The 25,345-nt window shown below is 41.8% G+C and overlaps 1 protein-coding gene across 1 annotated transcript; it reads left to right on the plus strand.

Annotated features, from left to right (window-relative positions):
• The first annotated feature begins 741 nt into the window (after window positions 1–741).
• On the plus strand, window positions 742–22,392 carry cblc (Cbl proto-oncogene C). The gene is made up of 10 exons (XM_062962094.1): window positions 742–1,405; window positions 6,538–6,684; window positions 10,382–10,538; window positions 13,985–14,106; window positions 15,193–15,330; window positions 15,563–15,650; window positions 16,570–16,701; window positions 19,792–19,977; window positions 20,556–20,675; window positions 22,131–22,392. The coding sequence occupies exons 1-10, from the start codon at window positions 759–761 to the stop codon at window positions 22,272–22,274; spliced, it is 1,881 nt and encodes a 626-aa protein (XP_062818164.1). The 5' UTR covers window positions 742–758; the 3' UTR covers window positions 22,275–22,392.
• Window positions 22,393–25,345: the final 2,953 nt, after the last annotated feature.

A 25,345-nucleotide genomic window follows, 5' to 3' on the forward strand; every position in this document is an offset into this window, starting at 1 on the left:
GAGGGCTCTTTGGTATACAATTGAGCACACTTTAGCCCCGAAATTTATTAGCTCGTGTGGGGCAAAACCTATAAAACTGACAGTGTGACCGAGTCTGCTTAGCCATGATGACCACTCTTTATGATTTTCTTGCTCTAATAGGTATATGGCTGGAAGTCTATGTGGTTGCATTTGTCTTGTTTTGTACCACCAATTAATCTACCTCTTCAGGATTACTATGGAAATTGGGGGAACTCCCATCTCTTATGTTGTTTGGGCCTCTGCTCCATGTAAGCCGCCCCGAGTCCCCACGGGGAGATGGTGGCGGGGTATAAATAAAGTTTTATTATTATTATTATTATCTCTGCTCTCACAACAGCGGACAGGGATGATCTCTCCACACCTAAGCCAATTTTCAAGTGACGAAGTTGGAACCTTTCTGCCAATGCCAGATCTTGATCCCCCCATATTTCAGCTCCATACAAAGCAATGGGGAACACCTTGGCCTTGAGAACCTTCAGAAAGGGACGTAAGGATCCCGGGAATATACGCGAGTATATACGGTATATAATGTCCAGGGTGGAAAAAGAACCCTTATCTATTGAAGCCGATGTGAATGTTGCAATTAGCAAGCCTGAATAGCATTGCGTAGCCTCGCGGCCTTACGGGAATGTCATGATTACGGCCACAGGCGAGGAGTGTCCGACTTTAAAACGTTCAAAACATGAAATGTCCAGTGCCGAGCTCCTCGCCTTATATGGCGGGGAGCCTTGGGTGTGATGCCCGAAGGCGGAAAGCAGGCCTCTCTTGTGCAGGTAGCGGCCTGTCCCTGTCGAATTGAGTTGTTTGTGGCCAAGCGTCGGAACCACTGCGGTGAACTCTCTCTCCGAGCCGCTTGCCGTTTCCTCTCCTTCGAGATACGTCTCTCTCTCTTGCCTCCACCTTCTTCTTCTTCTTCTTCCTCCTCCTCCTCTTTGGTGGCAAGCGTCCAGGTGCTCCTCCCAAGGCAGGTTGTGCCCGTTCTTTCTCAACCTGGGCTCACCTGGGCTCACCTGGGCTTCTCTCTTCCGGCCTCGGGGCCATGGCCTCTCACGCAAGTCCTCTCCGCTTCCCCCCTCGGTGGTCCTCGGCCCCCCCGCTCCCTGGACAAAGCCCTCCAAGGCCTGGCCAAGCTCCAGCAGCTGGTCAGCCAGCCCCGCCTGGGCCTGCGGAACAGCCCGCCACACTTCCCACACCTGCTCCTCCAAGCCTCGCTGGGCCTCCAGCGGGTCCAGGAACGGCACGGCAAGGAGGGCTCGGCACGGCTCCTGGAAGAAGGCCAGTATCTCCCCGTCTTCCTGGCCAATTTGCAGGAAAAGATCAAGCAGACGGTCCGGCTCTTCAAGGCGGAGAAGGAGGACGTCTTCAAGGAGGGTTCGCCGGCCAGGTAAGAACCATAGAAGTTAGCATTCTGGTAGCATTCAGAAAGAGCTTGGAAACCTGGCTCTTCACTCAGGCCTTTGGCTAAAGATGGCTCATCCCCATCACAATCCTGTATCTGTGACCATTCTTGTACTGGTTTGCACTTTTTACCTATGTCAACTTGATATAGACACAGGGTCTACTACTCCCATCCCAATTTGCACTTCCAAGAATTTGCAGCACTTTATCAGTCACCTCGTGTTTACAATACAGCAGAGTCTCACTTATCCAACACTTGCTTATCCAACGTTCTGGATTATCCAACACATTTTTGTAGTCAATGTTTTCAATATATCATGATATTTTGGTGCTAAATTCGTAAATACAGTAATTACTACATAGCATTACTGCATATTGAACTACTTTTTCTGCCAAATTTGTTGTATAACATGATGTTTGGGTGCTTAATTTGTAAAATCATAACCTAATTTAATGTTTAATAGGCTTTTCCTTAATCTCTCCTTATTATCCAACATATTCGCTTATCCAACATTCTGCCGGCCCGTTTACATTGGATAAGTGAGACTCTACTGTATTTATATGGTGCACCTTACCCAGTCTACTTTTACAACCTCTCCATTTTAATCCATGTTTTTATTACCCTGTTTCCCCGAAAATAAGACCTAGTAGAATTGCTGAATTCCTAAATATAAGGCCTCCCCTGAAAGTAAGACCTAGCAAAGTTTTTGTTTGGAAGCATGCCCATCGAACAGAACACCAGAGCATGCAGGATTTGTAAATGTACATACCATAGAGTGTTGTACATGGAAATAATGGTAATAACAAGAAATTCTTGATAGGATTCACAGTTTATCTGGTTATGCTGGTTTATGATGACAACTACTGTACAACATATAATGTTCATTTTTGGTTCAATAATAATAATAATAATAATAATAATAATAATAATAATAATAATAATAATAAAACTTTATTTATACCCGGCCACCATCTCCCCACGGGGACTCGGGGAGGCTCACATGGGGCAAGGCCCAACGAGCACAATTTACAAAAACAGCAGCATAAATACATTGAACAATATACTAAAAAAAATAAAACACAGTAAGACAATAAAACAAGAGTTAATACAGCAGTAATAATATCAATCAACCATCAAGTACAATTTAATCGACTTCATTGGTGGTGGTGGGGGGGGACTGCAGCAGCAATATAAAATATAAATGTAATTCAATAAATAAATAAATTCAATAAATAAATTCAATAAATGTGAATTCTTCTTCATGGAAAGATAAGACATCCCCTGAAAATAAGACCTAGCACATCTTTGGGAGCAAAAATTAATATAAGACACTGTCTTATTTTGGGGGAAACATGGTAGTTCTTGTCATTTGTTTTTATTGGCTAATGTTTAAATATTTATAACTGTGCATGTTCTTAGTCTATTGTTATGTTTTATATTGCTATTGTTTTTATTTGGGCTTGGCCCCATGTAAGCTGCCCTGAGTCCCCTTTGGGGAGATAGAGGCAGGGTATAAAAATAAAGTTGTTGTTGTTGTTGTTGTTGTTGTTGTTGTTATTATTATTATTATTATTATTATTATTATTATTATTATTATTATTATTATTATGCATTGCACCTTGTTAGCCTTATTCCTCTCCCTTAGTCTGAAGATTGAAGTACCAACTATACCGCTCCAGGGCATTGAACATGTTTTAATTGTTTTTAAATTGTTGTTGTTTGCTTTTTTGATGTACTGTATATACTCAAGTATAAGCTGACCCGAATATAAGCCGAGGCACCTAATTTTACCACAAAAAAACTGGGAAAAACAATGACTCCAGTAAAAGCCGAGGGTGGTAAATTTCAGAAATAAAAATAGATACAATAGAGTCTCACTTATCCAACACTCACTTATCCAATGTTATCCAATGTGCGTGTCACCTGGGATGGCGACATCAATGATCCAAACCTTTTTCTTGTCCGCAACTGTGATGTCTGGTGTGTTGTGTTCCAGAACTTTGTCAGTCTGGATTCGGAAGTCCCACAGTATCTTTGCGTGATTATTATTATTATTATTATTATTATTATTATTATTATTATTATTATTGAATCATAGAGTTGGAAGAGACCACATGGGTTCTGGGCCATCTAACCCAACCTGTTATGTTACTGTATACAAAAAACTGAGTTTTTGCAAGGACCAACAACAAGGTTAAGAGTGAGGTACAGTAGAGTCTTGTGCTAAACCACTGAGCTGTTGAATTTGCAGACCAAAAGGTCACAGGTTTGAATCCGGGGAGCGGAGTGAGCACCCACTGTCAGCTCCAGCTTCTGCCAACCTAGCAGTTCGAAAACATGCCAATGTGAGTAGATCAATAGGTACTGCTCCGGTGGGAAGTTAATGGTACTCCATGCAGTCATGCCAGTGGCCGTTTGTTTTGTAAATAAGTCACTGAATTAAGCTATATTTTATTTTGAATGCTGAAAAAATATAGTTTCTCCTACATCTGGATAAAGCTGTTTATTTTCTTCTCTGCTGAAACTCTGCTATAAAGAGTAGAGGAAGTTTCTTTTTGCCTCAATTAATGAAATTTTATTGGTATCTATTTTTATTTCTGAAATTTACCACCCTCGGCTTATACTAGAGTCAATGTTTTCCCAGCTTTTTTGTGATAAAATTAGGTGCCTTGGCTTATATTCAGGTCGGCTTATACTTGAGTATATATGGTATATACATTATTTAACCTACTGATGCCTAGCTTAATGTAATTTTATTGGTATCTATTTTTATTTTGAAATTGACCAGTAGCTGCTTTATTTCCCACCCTCGGCTTATACTCGGGTCAATACATTATCCCAGTTTTTTGTGGTCAAATTAGGTGCCTCGGCTTATATTCAGGTCGGCTTATACTTGAGTATATATGGTATATACATTATTTAACCTACTGGTGCCTAGCTTAATGTAATTTATTGGTATCTATTTTTATTTTGAAATTGACCAGTAGAAGCTTTATTTCCCACCCTCGGCTTATACTCGGGTCAATACATTATCCCAGTTTTTTGTGGTCTAATTAGGTGCTTCGGCTTATATTCGGGTCGGCTTATACTCGAGTATATACGGTAGTTAAAATATAAAATATGACATACTAAGTGCATACATAGTACATAGTAAGTACATAAACAATAGTATAAAAACAGAGGAACAGGAACATTGTAGCTAAAATAAATCAACCAAAATAGATGCAACCTTATTGCAATTTGAGACACATAGAATTCATGTTTGGGGAGCAATGCCTTTGCTTTTGTTATTTCTTCTCCCAGCTACGCTTTCTAGCCTTAAAACCCTGCCCATCCTATATATATATGAATGATGGAATCACGGCAGCGGACAAAACAACAAAACTAAACACCCCACAACCTTGAAAATTGACAGCACAACCCCTCATCCACGCCTCTGGGTTGATACAACAAAAAGAAAAGAAAAATAAAGTCCTAATTAGAGGGAGAGGAATAATTGTTTTTATCCAATTGCTGCCAGTTAGAAGGCTAAGCTCCGCCCACTTGGTCTCCTAGCACCCACTTACCCCGGGGACAGGCAGAGTTAGGCCTCATTTAGGCCTCTTCCACACTGCCTATAAAATACAGATTATCTGATTTGAACTGGATTATATGGCAGTGTAGACTCAAGGCCCTTCCACACAGCTATATAACCCATTTATAATCGTATTTTATCTGCTTTGAACTGGATTATCTTGAATATTTCCCATACCACTATACTTTGCCACAGCAACGCGTGGCTGGGCACAGCTAGTATATATATAGGCTTTGCAAAACTGCAAAACATACATACACACACACACACACACACACACACACACAAATACACACCATTTGTGTGCAAATTCTGCTTGCTGGCTGGCTGGCTGGACTTTGAGCTGCTTTTATCAGTTGCTGGGGAACAAAAGCCTCTCTGCTCCGGACTCTTAAGACCCGAGACCAAAACATGGCTCTGGGTCAAGGGAGTGTTTGTGTCCACAAAAGAGAAGTTATTCTTATAGAGAGTTTGCAAGGGCTTCCTGGGAGTTATAGCTTTACAAGACCTTTCGCCTTCCTTGCCTGACCAAACTACAAATCCCTCATCTTCCCTTGGCCAAAATACCACAACCTACATTTTTAAAAATAATCTCGCTTTGCGTTATTTCTGAATAAACGCACAGCTGTGCTTCTTGCAACCTCCAACAGATAAGAAGTAACTGAGTTGCTTTGAGAGATAAAGCGAGGTATAAATAATATTATAAAATAAAATATTATCAATATTATAAAATATTATAAATAATAATATCTGTATTTTGTAGAAATACATTTAAAGGTGTGTATTTTATATAATTGCTAAGTGTTTCTAGATCTGTTGTAACCCACCTCGAGCCACTTGGAGAGGCGGGTAAGAAATAAAATAACAACAACAATAATAATAATAATGATATGAACATTCTCTCTTTGCATTATTTGGGCTTACCGCAACCTTCAGCAACTCAAGAGACGAGCATTGGTTGATTGATTAATCAGTTGATTGATCGATTGATTGATTAGTGGATTGATCAATTGATCAGTTGATTGTTCAGTCGATTGATTGGTCAGTGGATTGATCAATTGATTGATTGGTCAGTTGTTTGATCAGTTGATTGACTGATTGGTCAGTGGATTGATTGATTGATTGATTGATTGGTCAGTTGATTGATCAATTGATGGTTGGTCAGTTGTTTGATTGATCAGTTGTTTCATTGATCAGTTGATTGATTGATTGGTCAGTTGATTGATCAATTGATTGGTCAGTTTGATTCATCAGTTGATTGATTGGTCAGTGGATTGATCAATTGATTTATTGGTCAGTTGTTTGATCAGTTGATTGATTGATTGATTGGTCAGTTGATTGACTAATCAGTTGCTTGATTGATTGATCAGTTGGTTGGTTGATTGATTGGTCAGTTGTTTGATTGATTGATCAGTTAGTTGACTGATTGATTGATTGATTGGTCAGTTGATTGATCAATTGATTGATTGGTCAGTGGATTGATCAATTGATCAGTTGATTGATTATTAAATTGATTGATTGATCCCTTCTTCTCTCTTGGCAGGAGGTCTCTGACAAAGCTTTCCCTGATCTTCAGTCACATGGTGGCCGAACTCCAGGCGCTTTTCCCGGATGGACAAGACCAAGGAAATACCTACCAACTCAAGAAACCAGAAGCCCAGGCCTTTTGGAGGGAGACGTGGGGCTCAAGGTGAGCAGAGGGAAACAAAACCCTCCCTGCGAGGCGGGTGGGCTTCACACCTGTGGAACGAATACCTTCATGTATTTCATAGATGGAAACCAGGGCTGCATCCGTATTGTAGAATGATTGCAGTTTGATGCCACTTGGAACTGCCATGACTCCATGCAATAGGATCCTGGGAATTATAGTTTTACTAAGGGCGAACCAGCACTGCAGGTTTAATGTGATTTTGGCCCCACTTTGGGCACCATGGCTCCAGGCTATGGAATCAAGGGAGTCCATACCTGGCGCTCTTGGGCAGAGAAGGCAAAATAATAATAATAATAATAATAATAATAATAATAATAATAATAATGACGAGAAACAACAGGAAAAACTCAGCTGCTATCAGGACCTCAAGATTGAACTTCAAAGACTCTGGCAGAAACCAGTGCAGGTGGTCCCGGTGGTGATGGGCACATTGGGTGCCGTGCCAAAAGATCTCAGCCGGCATTTGGAAACAATACACATTGACAAAATCATGATCTGCCAACTGCAAAAGGACACCCGACTGGGATCTCCGTGCATCATCCGAAAATACATCACACAGTCCTAGACACTTGGGAAGTGTTCAACTTGTGATTTTGTGATATGAAATCCAGCATATCTATCTTGTTTGCTGTGTCATAATAAAATAATAATAATAATAATAATAATAATAATAATAATAATAATAATTCTATTTATTACCCGCCTCTCCTTACGGCTTGAGGCAGAGTGCAACATACATCATAATACTAAAGTGTGTTCCATAAAAGCACATATCGAAATGTATTTCAATACATAGAATCAAAACGAAAATGCAAAGAATGTAGAAGGTGGGGACCTTGAGAAACTGCAACTCCCATAGCATTTCAAACAGTATTCAAACAATATTCATTACACAGTGTAGATGTACCCTTGGAAGTCTCTCCATCACAGAAAGTGATAGAAGGCCAAGCTGACATCATCACCATTATTATTATTATTATTATTATTATTATTATTATTATTATTAATTTGTTAGTTATCTTTCTCCATTAAATAATGTAGCTGCACCCTTGGAAGCCTCTCCATCAAAGGGGGTGATATAAGGCCAACTGACATTATCACTATCACCATTATTATTATTATTATTATTATTATTATTATTATTATTATTAATTTGTTAGTTATCTTTCTCCATTAAATAATGTAGCTGCACCCTTGGAAGCCTCTCCATCAAAGGGGGTGATATAAGGCCAACTGACATTATCACTATCACCATTATTATTATTATTATTATTATTATTATTATTATTATTATTATTATTAATTTGTTACTTACCTTTCTCCAAGACTTGAAGTGGGGTACAACATAGTGGGGTACAAAATACATATAGAAAGCATATGACCACTAAAAGACGCAGAACAAAGATTAAGTAAAAAGCTTGCAGGGAATTTATTTACAAATACAGTTTGGAAAGTTATTTTCTAAGACATATTGTTGTTTGTCTTTGCTTTGTTTTGAAAAATTACGCTATGTAACAAAATTTGAAACAAAATGCTCTGTTCCTGGTTTGAAAGTGTTATTTCCTGTTTAATTGTGCAGCACTTACTTTGAAAATAGTTGTTCTCCTCCAGAAACTTCATTTGCATGGCCACAAAAAAGGATGAACCGGTTGGAAGACTAGAGCAAAATGTGCTATAGTAGGATGTCCATAAAAACAAAGTTTTACATAGTATAATAATAGTATACTATTATAATTAATATAATATAATATGATAATTAATATAATAAAATACAATATAATATACGAGGGTTGAATGAAAAGTAATGCCTCCATCTACATTACTTGGGTTTGGATGGGAACAAGCCAGTGCCTGCCGCAGACCAGGACTGCCTTCTGTTGAGGAGTTATGAAGGTGGAGGCATTACTTTTCATTCAACCCTCGCAATATTGTGCTGCAGAATATCCTTCCCGCAGAAACAAAGTTTCGGCAGTTTCATAAACTTTCCCCATGTTTTTATGATAGAACCAATTTGAAAATGACATTGATAACCCAGGAACAAAAATATGTTACACAGTGTAATAATAATAATAATAATAATAATAATAATAATAATAATAATAATAATAATATACAATAGTAATATAATAATACAGTATAATAATATAATTATAATACAATGTAATCTATATATATATAAAGGAGTGATGGCATCACGGCGACCCACAAAACAACAAAACTACAGGCCCCCCAACCTCGAAATTTGACAACACAACCCATCATCCACGCCTCTAGGTTGATACAACAAAAAGAAAAGAAAAATAAAGTCCTAATTAGAGGGAGAGAAATAATTGTTTTTATCCAATTGCTGCCAGTTAGAAGGCTAAGCTCCGCCCACTTGGTCTCCTAGCAACCTACTCAGCCTACCCAGCCTCTCAATAATAATAATAATAATAATAATAATAATAATAATAATAATAATAATAATAATACAATCCTAAGGTTAGCAGATACCCCTAAGGGTCATCCAGTTCAACTTCCTTATATCATGCAGGAGGACACAATCCAACCACTCCTGACAGATGCCCATCCAATATCTGCACAATAATAATACACATCAAATCATAGCATCAGACAGTTAGTAGACACCCCTAAAGGCCATACAGTCCAACCCAATTCTGCCATGCAGGACACAATCCAAGCACTCCCGACAGATGGCCACCCGGCCTCTCAATACTAATACTAATACTAATACTAATAACAACAACATCACCATACAATCCTAAGGTTTGGAGTGATCATGCAGATCAACTTCCTTCTACCATGCAGGATGACACAATCCAAGCACTCCCGACAGATGGCCACCCGGCCTCTCAATACTAATACTAATACTAATAATAATAATAATAACAACATCACCATACAATCCTAAGGTTTGGAGTGATCATGCAGATCAACTTCCTTCTACCATGCAGGATGACACAATCCAAGCACTCCCGACAGATGGCCACCCGGCCTCTCAATACTAATACTAATACTAATACTAATAACAACAACATCACCATACAATCCTAAGGTTTGGAGTGATCATGCAGATCAACTTCCTTCTACCATGCAGGATGACACAATCCAAGCACTCCCGACAGATGGCCACCCGGCCTCTCAATACTAATACTAATACTAATACTAATACTAATACTAATAACAACAACATCACCATACAATCCTAAGGTTTGGAGTGATCATGCAGATCAACTTCCTTCTACCATGCAGGATGACACAATCCAAGCACTCCCGACAGATGGCCATCCAGCCTCAACAAGTTCTCACCACCAGACAACAGCACAGCAACGCGTGGCTGGGCACAGCTAGTAATTAATATAATAGAATATAATAACGTGCTGCAGGATGTCCCTCCCGCAGAAGCAAAGTTTCTGCAGTTTAAAAGACTTTGCCTATGTCGTAGAACCAATTCAGAAATGACATTGATAACCCAGGAACAAACACAGTGTCATGGCAATGCTTTTCTTCTTGAAGTGGCGCTTTGCATTGCATTCGACTTCAATATGCAACTGGGCAGACTGCAGGGTTTTGCATCTCTCAGGAGTGGATTGCATCGAGCCATTGCAGCCAAAGTGGATTGAATCCGCATTGTTTCTGCAGTGCAGACACTCCGTCCTTGTCTCTCCATTTGCAGGAGCCTGGTGTCCTGGGCCGAATTTCGGGAGGGCCTCCACCCGGTGCACCCCATTGAACCCGGCGCCATGGCCATGGCCTTGAAGTCCACCATCGACCTCACCTGCAGCGGACACATCTCCATCTTCGAGTTCGACATTTTCACCCGCCTCTTCCAGGTGAGTCCCGGTCCAAAGGAACTTATTTGTGGGCTCAACGTTAGGATTCTTCTCCCCCCCCCCCAATGAAGCCCGTAGCCAAGGGGGCAGTTTAGGGGTTCAAACCACCCCCTAAATCTTTCAGATCAAATAAACAAAACAAAATCTGGTTTACTCATGGATTTTAACTGCTTAACCAAATCCCCTTCCAAGTCTATGAGAAGCAAGCATTAATAATAATAATAATAATAAAACTTTATTTATACCCCGCCACCATCGACTTGGGGCGGCTTACATGAGGCCATGCCCAGAGCAATACAATATAACAAAATATAAAAACAACACATCATAACACATTAAACAATACAATAGATAATAATATACATTACAACACAAAATCAGAGTCCTTCCATAACTGCAACAATGATCTCAACCAATTTTTGATTATTCAGATGTCATTACCTACCTTTCTACCAATTTACTGTATATACTCGAGTATAAGCCTAGTTTTTCAGCCCTTTTTTTAAGACTGAAAAAGCCCCCCTCGGCTTATACTCGGGTGAGGGTCCTGGTTGGCTTATATTTGGGTCAGCTTATACTCGAGAATATATGGTACATTTATTATTTTTCTCTATTATTATTGGTATTATTACATTTATTATTTTTCTCTATTATTGTTGCTACCCTTACAGTAGAGTCTCACTTATCCTTCTCTTATCCAACATTCTGTATTATCCAACACAGTTTGCCTTTTAGTAGTCAGTGTTTTTGTAGTCATTTTTTCAATACATTGTGAAGTTTTGGTGCTAAATTCATAAATACAGTACAGCTATTACTATGTAACGTTCCCACATATTGAATTGCTTTTTCTGTCAATTTGTTGTAAAACATGTTTTGGTGCTTAATTTATAAAATCATAATGTAATTTGATGTTTAATAGGCTTTTCCTGAATCCCTCCTTATTATCCAACATTTTCGCGTATCCAACGTTCTGCCGGCCCGTTTATGTTGGATAAGCGAGACTCTACTGTACATTTATTTTACTCTATTTTTATTATTATTATTAATACATTTATTATTTCACTATGATCTTATTATTATTACATTTATTATTTTACTCTATTATTATTGGTATTATTACACTTATTATTTTTCTCTGTTATTGTTGCTACTATTACATTTATTTTACTCTATTTTTTATTATTATTATTAATACATTTATTATTTCACTCTGATCTTATTATTATTGCACTTACAGTAGAGTCTCGCTTATCCAACATAAACAGGCCGGCAGAACGTTGGATAAACAGGAGAGATTAAGGAGAGATTAAGGAGAAGCCTATTGCACATCAAATTAGGTTATGATTTTACAAATTAAGCACCAAAACATCATGTTATACAACAAATTTGACAGAAAAAGTAGTTCAATATGTAGTAATGTTATGTTGTAATTACTGTATTTATGAATTTAGCACCAAAACATCACAATGTATTGAAAACATTGGCTACAAAAATGCGTTGGATAATCTAGAATGTTGGATAAGTGAATGTTGGATAAGTGAATTCTGGATAAGTGAGACTCTACTGTACATTTATTATTTCACTCTGATCTTATTGTAATTACATTTATTATACTGTATGCTGGTTTTATATCTGTAAGCCGCCCCGAGTCCCTCTGGGGAGATGGTGGCGGGGTACAAAAATAAAATTATTATTATTATTATTATTATTTTACTCTATTTATTATTACATGTATTTTTCCTGTATTTATTATTATTATTATTATTATTATTATTATTACATGTATTATTTTACTCTATTATTATTAAAAGGATACATAAGCACATTTACATGAGAATAATGATTTGATCAGAGTTGGACAGTCTTATCTTCAAGTTGAGCTTTATGTAAATATTCAAAAACATTTAACCTATGGATGCCTTAATTAATGTAATTTTATTGGTATCTGTTTTTATTTCTGAAATTGACCACCCTCGGCTTATACTGGAGTCAATATTTTCCCAGTTTTTTTGTGGTAAAATTAGGTGCCTCGGCTTATATTCGGGTCGGCTTATAGTCGAGTATATACGGTATATAGATTATTATTACCACCATCATCATCTCATACCTTTTAATGTTAGTGTATTCTTATTTTGGGGAGGGGGTTAAGCTATCTATGCCTATACCCCAGGTGTCCCCTCCCCGAACTTCAAGGGCCGTATCTTTTTGGCACTTTTCTCCTTCGTTCGTTCTTTCTTTCTTTCTCTGCGTTTCCAGAGAGAGAAGGCCACGATGCGATGCGCTGACCACAGGGCAGGATGTGGCTTTGGGAGGTCCATCGCTCAAAGCTTCCATCCGTGGGAGGCGATGCCGTGGGTCACTCACCCGTTGCCGTGGCAACAACAGGCCTTGTTTCCGCTCCTGAAAAGGTGCAAAGACACACTTTGCAGATCTCGGCTCAGATTAAACCATTGAGCGCGCTGTTCCTTTAAGGAGGGCGAAAAGACACATGCATTTCCCCTCCAGAAGAGTCAACAACAAGTCCCAGCATTTGCAAAAGTACCAGAAGTCCTTTCAATGGCCAACGCAGGGGATGAGGGTTGATAGAGTGGAGTCATAAAAAGATCCAGAATAACCTGAACCGATGAGAGAGCTGAGCCCAAAACGAATGAGCGTCAACAGGGAGAAATAGAAAGGTTAGGGGACACATACGTACATATAGAAATTTACCACTCTCGGCTTATACCGGAGTCAATGTTTTCCCAGTTTTTTTGTGGTAAAATTAGGTGCCTCGGCTTATATTCGGGTCGGCTTATACTTGAGTATATACGGTAATTTTATTGGTATCTCGTCTTATACTGGAGTCAATGTTTTCCCAGTTTTTTTGTGGTAAAATTAGGTGCCTCGGCTTATATTCGGGTCGGCTTATACTTGAGTATATACGGTAATTTTATTGGTATCTCGGCTTATACTGGAGTCAATGTTTTCCCAGTTTTTTGTGGTAAAATTAGGTGCCTCGGCTTATATTCGGGTCGGCTTATACTTGAGTATATACGGTAATTTTATTGGTATCTCGTCTTATACTGGAGTCAATGTTTTCCCAGTTTTTTGTGGTAAAATTAGGTGCCTCGGCTTATATTCGGGTCGGCTTATACTTAAGTATATACGGTAATTTTATTGGTATCTCGGCTTATACCGGAGTCAATGTTTTCCCAGTTTTTTTGTGGTAAAATTAGGTGCCTCGGCTTATATTCAGGTCGGCTTATACTTGAGTATATACGGTAATTTTATTGGTATCTCGGCTTATACCGGAGTCAATGTTTTCCCAGTTTTTTTTTGTGGTAAAATTAGGTGCCTCGGCTCATATTCAGGTTGTCTTATACTCGAGTATATACGGTAATAATAATAATAATCATCATCATCATCGTCATCATTGTAACAATAACAATTATAATAATAATCTCCAGCCCTGGCCAACATTGCTGAAGAACTGGAGCTACCTTGCGGTGACGCACCCAGGATACATGGCCTTCCTCACCTATGACGAAGTCAAGGAGCGCCTCCAGACCTACACCAACAAGCCGGGCAGGTAACAAATACAAATTTATGACTATTATTATTATTGACACAAGGACATAGTATGACACAGCAAACAAGATGTATATGCTGGATTTCGTATCACAAAATCACAAGTCGAACACTTCCCAAGTGTCTAGGACTGTGTGATGTATTTTCGGATGATGCTGCAGATCCCAGTCGGGTGGCCTTTTGCAGCTGGCAGATTGTAATTTTGTCAATGTCCATTGTTTCCAAATGCCAGCTGAGATCTTTTGGCACGGCACCCAGTGTGCCCATCACCACCGGGACCACCTGTACTGGTTTCTGCCAGAGTCTTTGAAGTTCAATCTTGAGGTCCTGATAGCGGCTGAGTTTTTCCTGTTGTTTTTCGTCAATGCGACTGTCACCTGGGATGGCAACATCAATGATTCAAACCTTTTTCTTTTCCACAACTGTGATGTCTGGTGTGTTGTGTTCCAGAACTTTGTCAGTCTGGATTCGGAAGTCCCACAGTATCTTTGCATGTTCATTTTCCAATACTTTTGCAGGTTTGTGATCCCACCAGTTCTTTGCTGCTGGGAAGTGGTACTTGAGGCATAAGTTCCAATGGATCATTTGGGCCACACAGTTGTGCCTCTGTTTGTAGTCTGTCTGTGCGATTTTCTTACAGCAGCTGAGGATATGATCAATGGTTTCGTCAGGTTCCTTGCACAGTCTGCATTTCAGCTGATTTTTCAATCTTGGCCTTAATAGCATTTGTTCTGATGGCTTGCTCTTGGGCTGCAAGGATCAGCCTTATTATTATTATTATTATTATTATTATTATTATTATTATTATTATTATTATTACCATCATCATCATCATCATCTCTCCTTGGGCGTTCCCTAGTGTCTCCCTCCGGTACTGATGGTCCCTTTCACATTACATTCAGCAGGAAATGCTGCTTTGCTTTCAGCCTTTTGAAATTTTAGATAAGCATTAGATTCAAGTACATACATTATGTTATTATTATTATTACCATCATCATCATCATCATCCCTCCTTGGGCATCCCCAAGTGTCTCCTTCCGGTACTGACGGATCCTTTCTGCTCCTCTTTCTCTTTCTCCTTCCAAAGCTACATCTTCCGGCTCAGCTGCACCCGGTTGGGCCAGTGGGCCATCGGCTACGTCACCGAGAACGGGACCATCCTGCAAACGATTCCGCAAAACAAGCCCCTTTTCCAGGCCTTAATCGACGGACACAAGGAAGGATTGTGAGTGATGGGGCATCCAGAACAGGGCAGAAATGGGGCCGTTGTCCTTGTGAAGGGAGGCTGTGATAGGGATGGCAATTTGGCACCAAATCTGAAATGTCCGGTGTCCGGTGTGTGTATTTTGGAGACCATGGTTCTGCCAATGCACCTTCCAAATTCCAAAAAAGAGGATCCGTGCAAAAATGTACAAACTTCCGAATTCTCACCGTGACCTGTTTCCTTTCCTTTCCAGCTACATGTATCCCAACGGAAAAAACACCAACCCAGACCTGTCAGAATTGACGGAAGTCGTCCCTCGAAGCCGAATCCGGGTCAGCCAGGTAAGTCTAACCCAGTGGTTCCCAGACTTATTTGGCCTTCCGCTCCATTTCCAGAAAAAATATGACTCAGCACTCCTTGGAAAGGGGGGCGTGGCTTAGAGGGGTGGGTGTGGCTCTTGCTCAAGAGGGCGGGACTGAGCCTCTCCCCTAGTCCAAGATGCAGGGCTGGGAGGGGGAGGTGGGCGCGGCCACAAATGGGCAGCCAGGACTGGGATGGGCGGAGTTACGAGCTCTGAGGCAGGGCTGAGCTTCTATCCCTGTCCTGGATACAGGGGGCGGGGCTAGAGGAGGGGGCGGGGCCTCTTCCCAAGTGACTGATGGGGATGAACCTCTATTCCCTGCCCCCGTGTTCTAACAAGCGCCTCAGGAGAGATATAGAGGCTCAGCCCTGTCTCAGGCTCTTGGGAAGAGGCCCCACCCCCACCCCTAGCCCCGCCCTTTAGTCCTAAAAGGCCTCTCAGGAGAGGTATAGGGGCTCAGCCCTGTCTCGTGCTCTTCAGAAGAGGCCCCGCCCCCACCTGAAGCCCCGCCCTTTAGTACTAAAAGGCCTCACAGGAGAGGTATAGAGGCTCAGTCTTGTCTCGTACTCTTGGGAAGAGGCCCCACCCCCTCCTAAGCCCCGCCCTTTCATCCTAAAAGGCCTGTTAGGAGAGGTATAGAGGCTCAGCCCTGTCTCAGGCTCTTGGGAAGAAGCCACGCCCACTCCTCTAGCTCCACCCCCGTGTCCTAACAAGTGCCTCAGGGGCTCAGCACTGTCTCCAGCACTTGGGAAGAGGCCCCGCCCCTCCCCTGGCCCTGCCCCCAAATGCACCTGTGGCCATCACCGCCCCCCTGGATCGCTGCAGCGCCCACCAGGGGGCGGTAGCGCCCACTTTGGGAATCGGCAGTGTAGTCAATATATCCATTTGCCGTCTTTCAGGAGCAGTTTGAGCTCTACTGCCAGGTGGGCTCCACCTTCCAGCTCTGCAAGATCTGCGCCGAGAACAACAAGGACGTCCGGATCGAGCCTTGTGGGCACCTCCTCTGTCGCGGGTGCCTGGACGCCTGGCAGGTGGGGCCATGACCCCGGACCCCAAACCTTTTTGGGGGGTCCAGCACCACGACCATTTGGTCAAGGGGCAAGAGCAGTGGCTATTGCAATGACATCCTTCCAAAAAGCTGGGCAATAGCTCTTCCTTTCATCCTGTGTCTTGTCTCCTTCCTCTCGTTCTTCTCCATTCTCCTATCTATTTCCTTCTTCTATTTCCTCTTGTTTTTCTATATCGATTTTGCTGCTTTGAGGCTCCTTGCACAGAGAGAAAAAGCGGGCTACAAATAGAGTCTCACTTATCCAAAACTTGCTTATCCAAGCTTCTGGATTATCCAACGCATTTTTGCAGTCAATGTTTTCAATATATCGTGATATTTTGGTGCTAAATTCGTAAATACAGTAATTACAACATAACATTACTGCGTATTGAACTACTTTTTCTGTTAAATTTGTTGTATAACATGATGTTTTGGTGCTTAATTTGTAAAATCATAACCTAATTTGATGTTTAATAGGCTTTTCCTTAATCCCTCCTTATTATCCAAGATATTCGCTTATCCAAGGTTCTGCCAGCCCGTTCAGCTTGGATAAGTGAGACTCTACTATAAATATCATCATCATCATCATCATAATTTTCCTCCTCCTCCTCCTCTATTTCATTTTTTTCTTCCTTTTCTTCTTCTTCCTTGTCTTCCTTTTCCTTCTTTTCCTACTTCTTTTCCTTCCACATCCTCTGTTTGTCCTCTTTATCCTTTCATTTCTTCCTTTTTCTATGTTCCTTTCTTTTCTACATTCTCTCCTACTTCCTCTTGATTCTCTTCTTTCTGTCTTTCTTTCTGTCTTTCTTTCTTTCTTTCTTTCTTTCTTTCTTTCTTTCTTTCTTTCTTTCTTTCTTTCTTTGGCTACATATAAACAAAGCCTTGAAATGAGGGAAAACCCCAAGGCCTCCGGGTTCATCTTCATTTCCTGCAACTGCTTCATTTAAACCTTCATTTCGCTAAAATTCCAGCAAAGTTTGAGGCCTCACTTCTTTTTCATTGCAGAGACCTGATGGTGCATTAATGCATTGACGCATGAATTGCATCATTCCTGGGTGTCGTATTTGGATACCTGCCCTCCTGGGTAGAGAAGGCAAAACTTGCAAAACTACAACTCCCAGGATCCCATAGCATGGAAGGCTGGTTTCCTGCTGCTCCAGAGATACAATGGAGCCATGAGTTCAAATGGCAGGAAAAGATATTACAGTAGAGTCTCACTTATCCAAGCCTCGCTTATCCAAGCCTCTGGATTATCCAAGCCATTTTTGTAGTCAATGTTTGCAATATATCGTGATATTTTGGTGCTAAATTCATAAATACAGTAATTACTACATAACATTACTGCGTATTGAACTACTTTTTCTGTCAAATGTGTTGTATAACATGATGTTTTGGTGCTTAATTTGTAAAATCATAACCTAATTTGATGTTTAATAAGCTTTTCCTTAATCCCTCCTTATGATCCAAGATATTTGCTTATCCAAGCTTCTGCCAGCCCATTTAGCTTGGATAAGTGAGACTCTACTGTATTCGTAAACATTAGGAAGGCATTCCTGATGGTTAGAAAATACAGTCTGCTGCCCAGGAATCCCATGGAGTCTCCTCCTCTGGAGATTTTTAAGCAGAGGCTGGATGGCCATCTGTTGGGAGGGCACAAGTGGTGTCTTTTTGCAAAATGGAGTTGGATTAGATGGCCCTTAGGGGTCCCTTCCAACTCTACAATTCTACAAGGAAGATCCATTAGCTGAAAGCTTGGAATGATTGGATCATGTCTTACTTGCTAGAATGAGGTTGGACTGGATGACCCTTAATATAAATAATAATAATAATAATTACGAATGGGACCCTGAAGAAGGAGACAGAAGGCCTGATCCTTGCAGCCCAGGAGCAAGCCATCAGAACAAATGCAATCAAGGCCAAGATCGAAAAATCAGCTGATGACCCAAAGTGCAGACTGTGCAAGGAAACCGATGAAACCATTGATCATATCCTCAGCTGCTGTAAGAAAATTGCACAGACAGACTACAAACAGAGGCACAACTATGTGGCCCAAATGATTCATTGGAACCTATGCCTCAAGTATCACCTCCCTGCAGTTAAGAACTGGTGGGATCACAAACCTGCAAAGGTTGTGGAAAATGAACACGCAAAGATACTGTGGGACTTCCGAATCCAGACTGACAAAGTTCTGGAACACAACACGCCAGACATCACAGTTGTGGAAAAGAACAAGGTTTGGATCATTGATGTCGCCATCCCAGGTGACAGTCGCATTGAAGAAAAACAACAGGAAAAACTCAGCCGCTATCAGGACCTCAAGATTGAACTTGAAATACTCTGGCAGAAACCAGTGCAGGTGGTCCCGGTGGTGATGGGCACACTGGGTGCCGTGCCAAAAGATCTCAGCCGGCATTTGGAAACAATAGACATTGACAAAATTACGATCTGCCAACTGCAAAAGGCCACCCTGCTGGGATCTGCACGCATCATCCGAAAATACATCACACAGTCCTAGACACTTGGGAAGTGTTCGACTTGGGATTTTGTGAGACGAAATCCAGCATATCTATCTTGTTTGCTGTGTCATACAACGTCGTTGTGTCAATAATAATAATAATAATAATAATAATAATAATAATAATAATAATAAACTTTATTTGTTTTCCACCCTATCTCCCCAGGGAGACTCAGGGCGGATTCCAACAGACAACAGACAACTATCTATCTATCTATCTATCTATCTGTCTTATCTATCTATGGCCATCTAACTATGGCTACATGGCCATCTTTTAAGAAAGATCGGATGGTGTCTTTTTTCCCAGAACGGGGTTGGACTAAATGGCCCTTGTGGGCCCTTCCTATCTATCTATCTATCTATCTATCTATCTATCTATTTATCTATCTATCTATCTAATCTATCTATCTATCTAATCTATCTATGGCCATCTACCTATGGCTACATGGCCATCTTTCAAGAAGTATTGGATGTCTATGACTGACAGGTGTGTCCTGACCGTTGGCCTCCAACCTGGGCCAGTTGTTCTAACAGAGCTGTTCTTATCCGTCCCGGCAGCTCTCCGAAGCACATACCTGTCCCTTCTGTCGCCGGAAAATCTGTGGCCACGTGGACATCGTGATCGACCCCTTCACATTCGAGGAGAAGGCCCCCGGGGTGGAGGAAGAGGAGGGCGACGAAGGGGACTTGGAGGACATCGAGGCCGTGCTGCAGGAGCTGGTGGCCGCAAGGCAAGCCAAAGAGGTCAGCGGGAGAGGGTCCGCAAACTGGGCAACCTTGCCTCCTTCAATACGAGGGTTGAATGAAAAGTAATGCCTCCACCTTCGTTACTTGGGTTTGGATGGGAATATTTTAATAAACCAAACACAGAAATAATCCTTAGAATGTGCTCTTTAACTACCACTATTCACTTCTCCACATCATCACCAGACAATTGGATACATTTCTGCCAACGATGAACAAGGAAAACAGGATAACAACAACAACAATATTGTTGTCATTATTATTGTGTTGTTGTTGTTGTTGTTGTTGCTATTGTTGTTGTTGTCATTTCCTGCGCATAAAATGCAGTCTTTGGAGGAAAAACCCACCATGCAAATTTTCTGCAGAATACAAAATCTGAATTGCAGATAGTCCTCAGAAACTGTTCCCAGAGAAAGACTTTCTTGCAAAGGGGAGAAAGTTCCCATTGCAAGAAAGACATTGCTTCCTTTGAGAATAAAATTAGCAGAGAGTTCAGTCTTTGGCCAGGACTTGACCGGAAAGGGAAGAGAGGGGTGGCTTGATCGGGATTAGATCCACTCAGGACTTTCTCCTTCCAGAGTGCCGCAAATGCCATTTCTGCGACCTGGCCGGATCCTGGGTTCGAATTACCCCCGCTCCCTCCTCGGACGAATCTTCCGCGGCAGAAGGAGATGCCTTTGCCCAACCCAGACTATCAGGTGAGTGAAACCCTAGAAATTGTGGGCATTGTAGTTTCACAAAGGGCACATCTACACTGCAGATTGACAGGGCTTGAAATGTGATGGCTCCATGTTATGGAATCCTGGAATGTTGTCGCCTCTTTGGCCAAGAAGACCTTATAAAGCTACAACTCCCAGGATTCCATAACATTGAGGCAAGGCAGTTGAAGCAACGTCAAACTGCATTCATTCCACAACCTTCATCCAACCTTCCAACACCTTTTATTGTATGTATATTATGTTAATGTGTATTGACTTCGATGTATCCTGCTTCGAGTCATTATTATTATTATTATTATTATTATTATTATTATTATTATTATTATTATTATTTTATTATGACACAGCAAACAAGATAGATATGCTGGATTTCATATCACAAAATCACAAGTCGAACATTTCCCAAGTGTCTAGGACTGTGTGATGTATTTTCGGATGATGCACGCAGATCCCAGTAGGGTGGCCTTTTGCAGTTGGCAGATCGTAATTTTGTCAATGTCTATTGTTTCCAAATGCCGGCTGAGATCTTTTGGCACGGCACCCAATGTGCCCATCACCACCGGGACCACCTGCACTGGTTTCTGCCAGAGTCTTTGAAGTTCAATCTTGAGGTCCTGAGAGCGGCTGAGTTTTTCCTGTTGTTTTCCGTCAATGCGACTGTCACCTGGGATGGCGACATCAATGATCCAAACCTTTTTCTTTTCCACAACTGTGATGTCTGGTGTGTTGTGTTCCAGAACTTTGTCAGTCTGGATTCGGAAGTCCCGCAGTATCTTTGCATGTTTATTATTATTATTATTATTATTATTATTATTATTATTATTATTATTATTATTATTATTATACCTTACTGGTGGGTAATAAATCATATTGTTGTTGTTATTCAACTTTGCTGGCAAGTAACATCATCATCATCATCATTATTATTATTATTATTATACCTTACTGGTGGGTAACAAATCATAATGTTGTTGTTGCTGTTATTCAACTTTGCTGGCAGGTTACAATCATTATTATTAGGCAATCTGTAGAATACAGTTCAAAGTCTTTATAGAAAATAGCACAAAGTATCTAAAATAGCATAACCTTAATCTTGTGTCTCTATCTAAGGAAAACTCTTCTCCCTCGCTGCCAGAGCCAACTGGACTTTGTTGATGTTCACCTAGACTTGTGAAAGGTCATCCTTATCACTAACTTCAGCTTCCCTGTTAATCTGCGGCCTTTCTAGCAGTTCAGAGCTTCCAACATTTCCTTGATCAACCTGCTGAAATCTAAATCCCCCTTCATCATCAGACTGAACCACAACACCCATAGCCTTAAGCCACAGCAGTTCAAGTGGGGCCAAACTGCATCCATTCCACAGTGTAGATGAGCCTTGAGTGGGTCTGAAATACGGATAACCAACCAATTGACCACTTGCTTTCCTTTTTCCAGAGTGACTCTTCTTCCGACTGGGTCCGGAGCCGTCCCTTGCCGCGGCTTCCCCCGGACGGTCCAACGACATCGGTCCCTTGGGACGCGCCAGGACCCTCCCCACTTTTGGGGGCTCAACAGGAACCTCAAAACCTGAGCCGATGAGCGACGAACGGGAGAGACGGACAGGTGAGGATCCCTCTTTCCAATCCAGTTGATGAATCAAGCCGATCGTTGGATCCAGGTGGACGGAGAAAGTGTTACGCCATCCATACCGGAAGCCCACGCCTTGGCCAAACGGGACCAACGCTTAGAAATTGGGCATTGGTTTATTGAGGACTGGTCATCCCATTTCGGCAAAAGGAACAGAACAATGACTCGTTTCTTCATCTCACGGTCTCCAGACTTCTGGATCAGGAAGGATTTAGGGAGTTGCAAAGTGTGAAATCTCTTCCAAGGAATGCTGTGGAACAGTGGTTCCCAAACTTATTTGGCCTGCTGCCCCCTTTCCAGAACAAATATTACTCAAAGCCACTTGGAAAGTGGGCGTGGCTTAGAGGGGGTGGGCGTGGCTCCTGCTCAAGAGGGCGGGGCTGAGCCTCTCCCCGAGTCCAAGGTGCAGGGCTGGGAGGGGGAAGGGGAGGTGGGCGGGGTCACAAATGGGCGGCCAGGACTGGGATGGGCGGAGTTACGAGCTCTGAGGCAGGGCTGAGCTTCTATCCCTGTCCTGTGGAGCCTGCCAGGACACCGGGGGCGGGGCTAGAGGAGGGGGCGGGGCCTCTTCCCAAGTGTCTGAAGGGACTGAACCTCTCTACCCCTCCCCCTGTGTTCTAACAAGCGCCTCAGGAGAGATATAGAGGCTCAGCCCTGTCTCAGGCTCTTAGAAGGAGGCCCTGCCCCCAAACCCTAGCCCCGCCCTTTAGTCCTAAAAGGCCTCTCAGGAGAGATATAGAGGCTCAGCCCTGTCTCAGGCTCTTAGAAGGAGGCCCCGCCCCCTTCCCTAGCCCCGCCCTTTAGTCCTAAAAGGCCTCTCAGGAGAGATATAGAGGCTCAGCCCTGTCTCAGGCTCTTAGAAGGAGGCCCCGCCCCCTTCCCTAGCCCCGCCCTTTAGTCCTAAAAGGCCTCTCAGGAGAGGTATAGAGGCTCAACCCTGTCTCATGGGAAGAGGCCCCACCCCCTTCCCTAGCTCCGCCCTTTAGTCCTAAAAGGCCTCTCAGGAGAGATATAGAGGCTCAGCCCTGTCTCAGGCTCTTAGAAGGAGGCCCCGCCCCCTTCCCTAGCCCCGCCCTTTAGTCCTAAAAGGCCTCTCAGGAGAGGTATAGAGGCTCAACCCTGTCTCATGGGAAGAGGCCCCACCCCCTTCCCTAGCTCCGCCCTTTAGTCCTAAAAGGCGTCTCAGGAGAGATATAGAGGCTCAGCCCTGTCTCGCGCTCTTGGAAGGAGGCCCCGCCCCCTTCCCTAGCTCCGCCCCCTTTGTCCTAATAGGTGCCATCACCACCCCCCTGGATTGCTGCAGTGCCCACCAGGGGGCGGTAGCTCCTACTTTGGGAATCACTGCTGTGGAATATGAAGGAATTCCAGCCCAAGGATGATGCCATTGTTGTGTCGAAAGGCCTTGAAAATGCTTAGAGAGGACCTACGTTGTGGGAAGGCATGCGTTTGGCAAGCATCGTGGCTGGGAAATGCTCACACTGCAACACCCACATCCAGGACATCGCCATGCGGTTGAGTTCCTCTCTGGTTTACATGCGCCGTCGTTATTTCACTGTCCTCTTTTTCACCTTGAGTCCCAGTTTTGTGGGAAAATAGGAAATATTATTATTATTAATCATAACAACACTATGTAACAAGGTATTTGTTCCTGGGTGATCAATGTCATTTCCTTATTGGTTCTATCATAAAACACACAGGAAAAGTTGATTAGACTGCACAAACTTTGTTTTTACACGACATCCTGTCGCACATTTCGTTCTAGTTTCTCAGTTCATACAGAGAGTAGAGTCTCAACAATTCAACATAGTTTGTGCCACCATCAACAAAGATTTTGTTGTATAACAACTACAGTAGAGTCTCACTTATCCAAGACTCGCTTATCCAAGGTTCTGGATTATCCAAGGCATTTTTGTAGTCAATGTTTTCAATATATCCTAAATTCGTAAATATAGTACAGTAGAGTCTCACTTATCCAAGCTAAACGGGCTGGCAGAAGCTTGGATAAGTGAATATCTTGGATAATAAGGAGGCATTAAGGAAAAACCTATTAAACATCAAATTAGGTTATGATTTTACAAATTAAGCACCAAAACATCATGTTATACAACAAATTTGACAGAAAAAGTAGTTCAATACACAGTAATGTTATGTTGTAATAACTGTATTTATGAATTTACCACCAAAATATCATGATATATTGAAACATTGACTACAAAAATGGCTTGGATAATCCAGAAGCTTGGATAAGCGAGGCTTGGATAAGTGAGACTCTACTGTAATTGCAACATAGCATTACTGCGTTTTGAACTACTTTTTCTGTCAAATGTGTTGCAAAACATGATGTTTTGGTGCTTAATCTGTAAAATCATAACCTAATTTGATGTTTAATAGGCTTTTCCTTAATCCCTCCTTATTATCCAACATTTTCACTTATCCAACATTCTGCCGCCCCATTTAGCTTGGATAAGTGAGACTCTACTGTATTTTTTTAAAACCCTCTAAAATCAGGACAGTAAATAAAGAACAACACTCTGAAAACTGGGGAAATCTAGACAGGAAACAATCAGGGCCAGCTAACACGCTCCCCAGGCAGGAAGCTGCCATACTTTGAAGCTGCAAGGCTATTCTATGCTAATCAAGCTGTCCAATGGAAACACACATGCCTGGAACAGACAAAGGTTCTTTCTTTCTCCCACCCTGGACATCATTCCACAGGGATATATATATATATATAAACCCCACTGGCCTTGTTTCCAACAGACCTCACAACCTCTGAGGATGTTTGCCATAGATGTGGGCGAAACGTCAGGAAAGAATGCTACTGGAACATGGGAAAACTCACAGCAACCCAAATACTTGTTATTTGTGCTCATGGTTCCAACTAGATGAAGTTCTCACTTTGCCCTGAAGGTGGCGCCCATAGTCCATCCAAGAACTTGAAGCTTCACGTTCAAATTTCCTTAAACTCACAGCACCCCAATAATAATAATTTTATTACTATAAGTATTATTATCCCCATGAAT

Source organism: Anolis carolinensis, unplaced genomic scaffold, assembly GCF_035594765.1.
Source record: "Anolis carolinensis isolate JA03-04 unplaced genomic scaffold, rAnoCar3.1.pri scaffold_10, whole genome shotgun sequence".
In the NCBI taxonomy this organism is placed as follows: domain Eukaryota; kingdom Metazoa; phylum Chordata; class Lepidosauria; order Squamata; family Dactyloidae; genus Anolis; species Anolis carolinensis.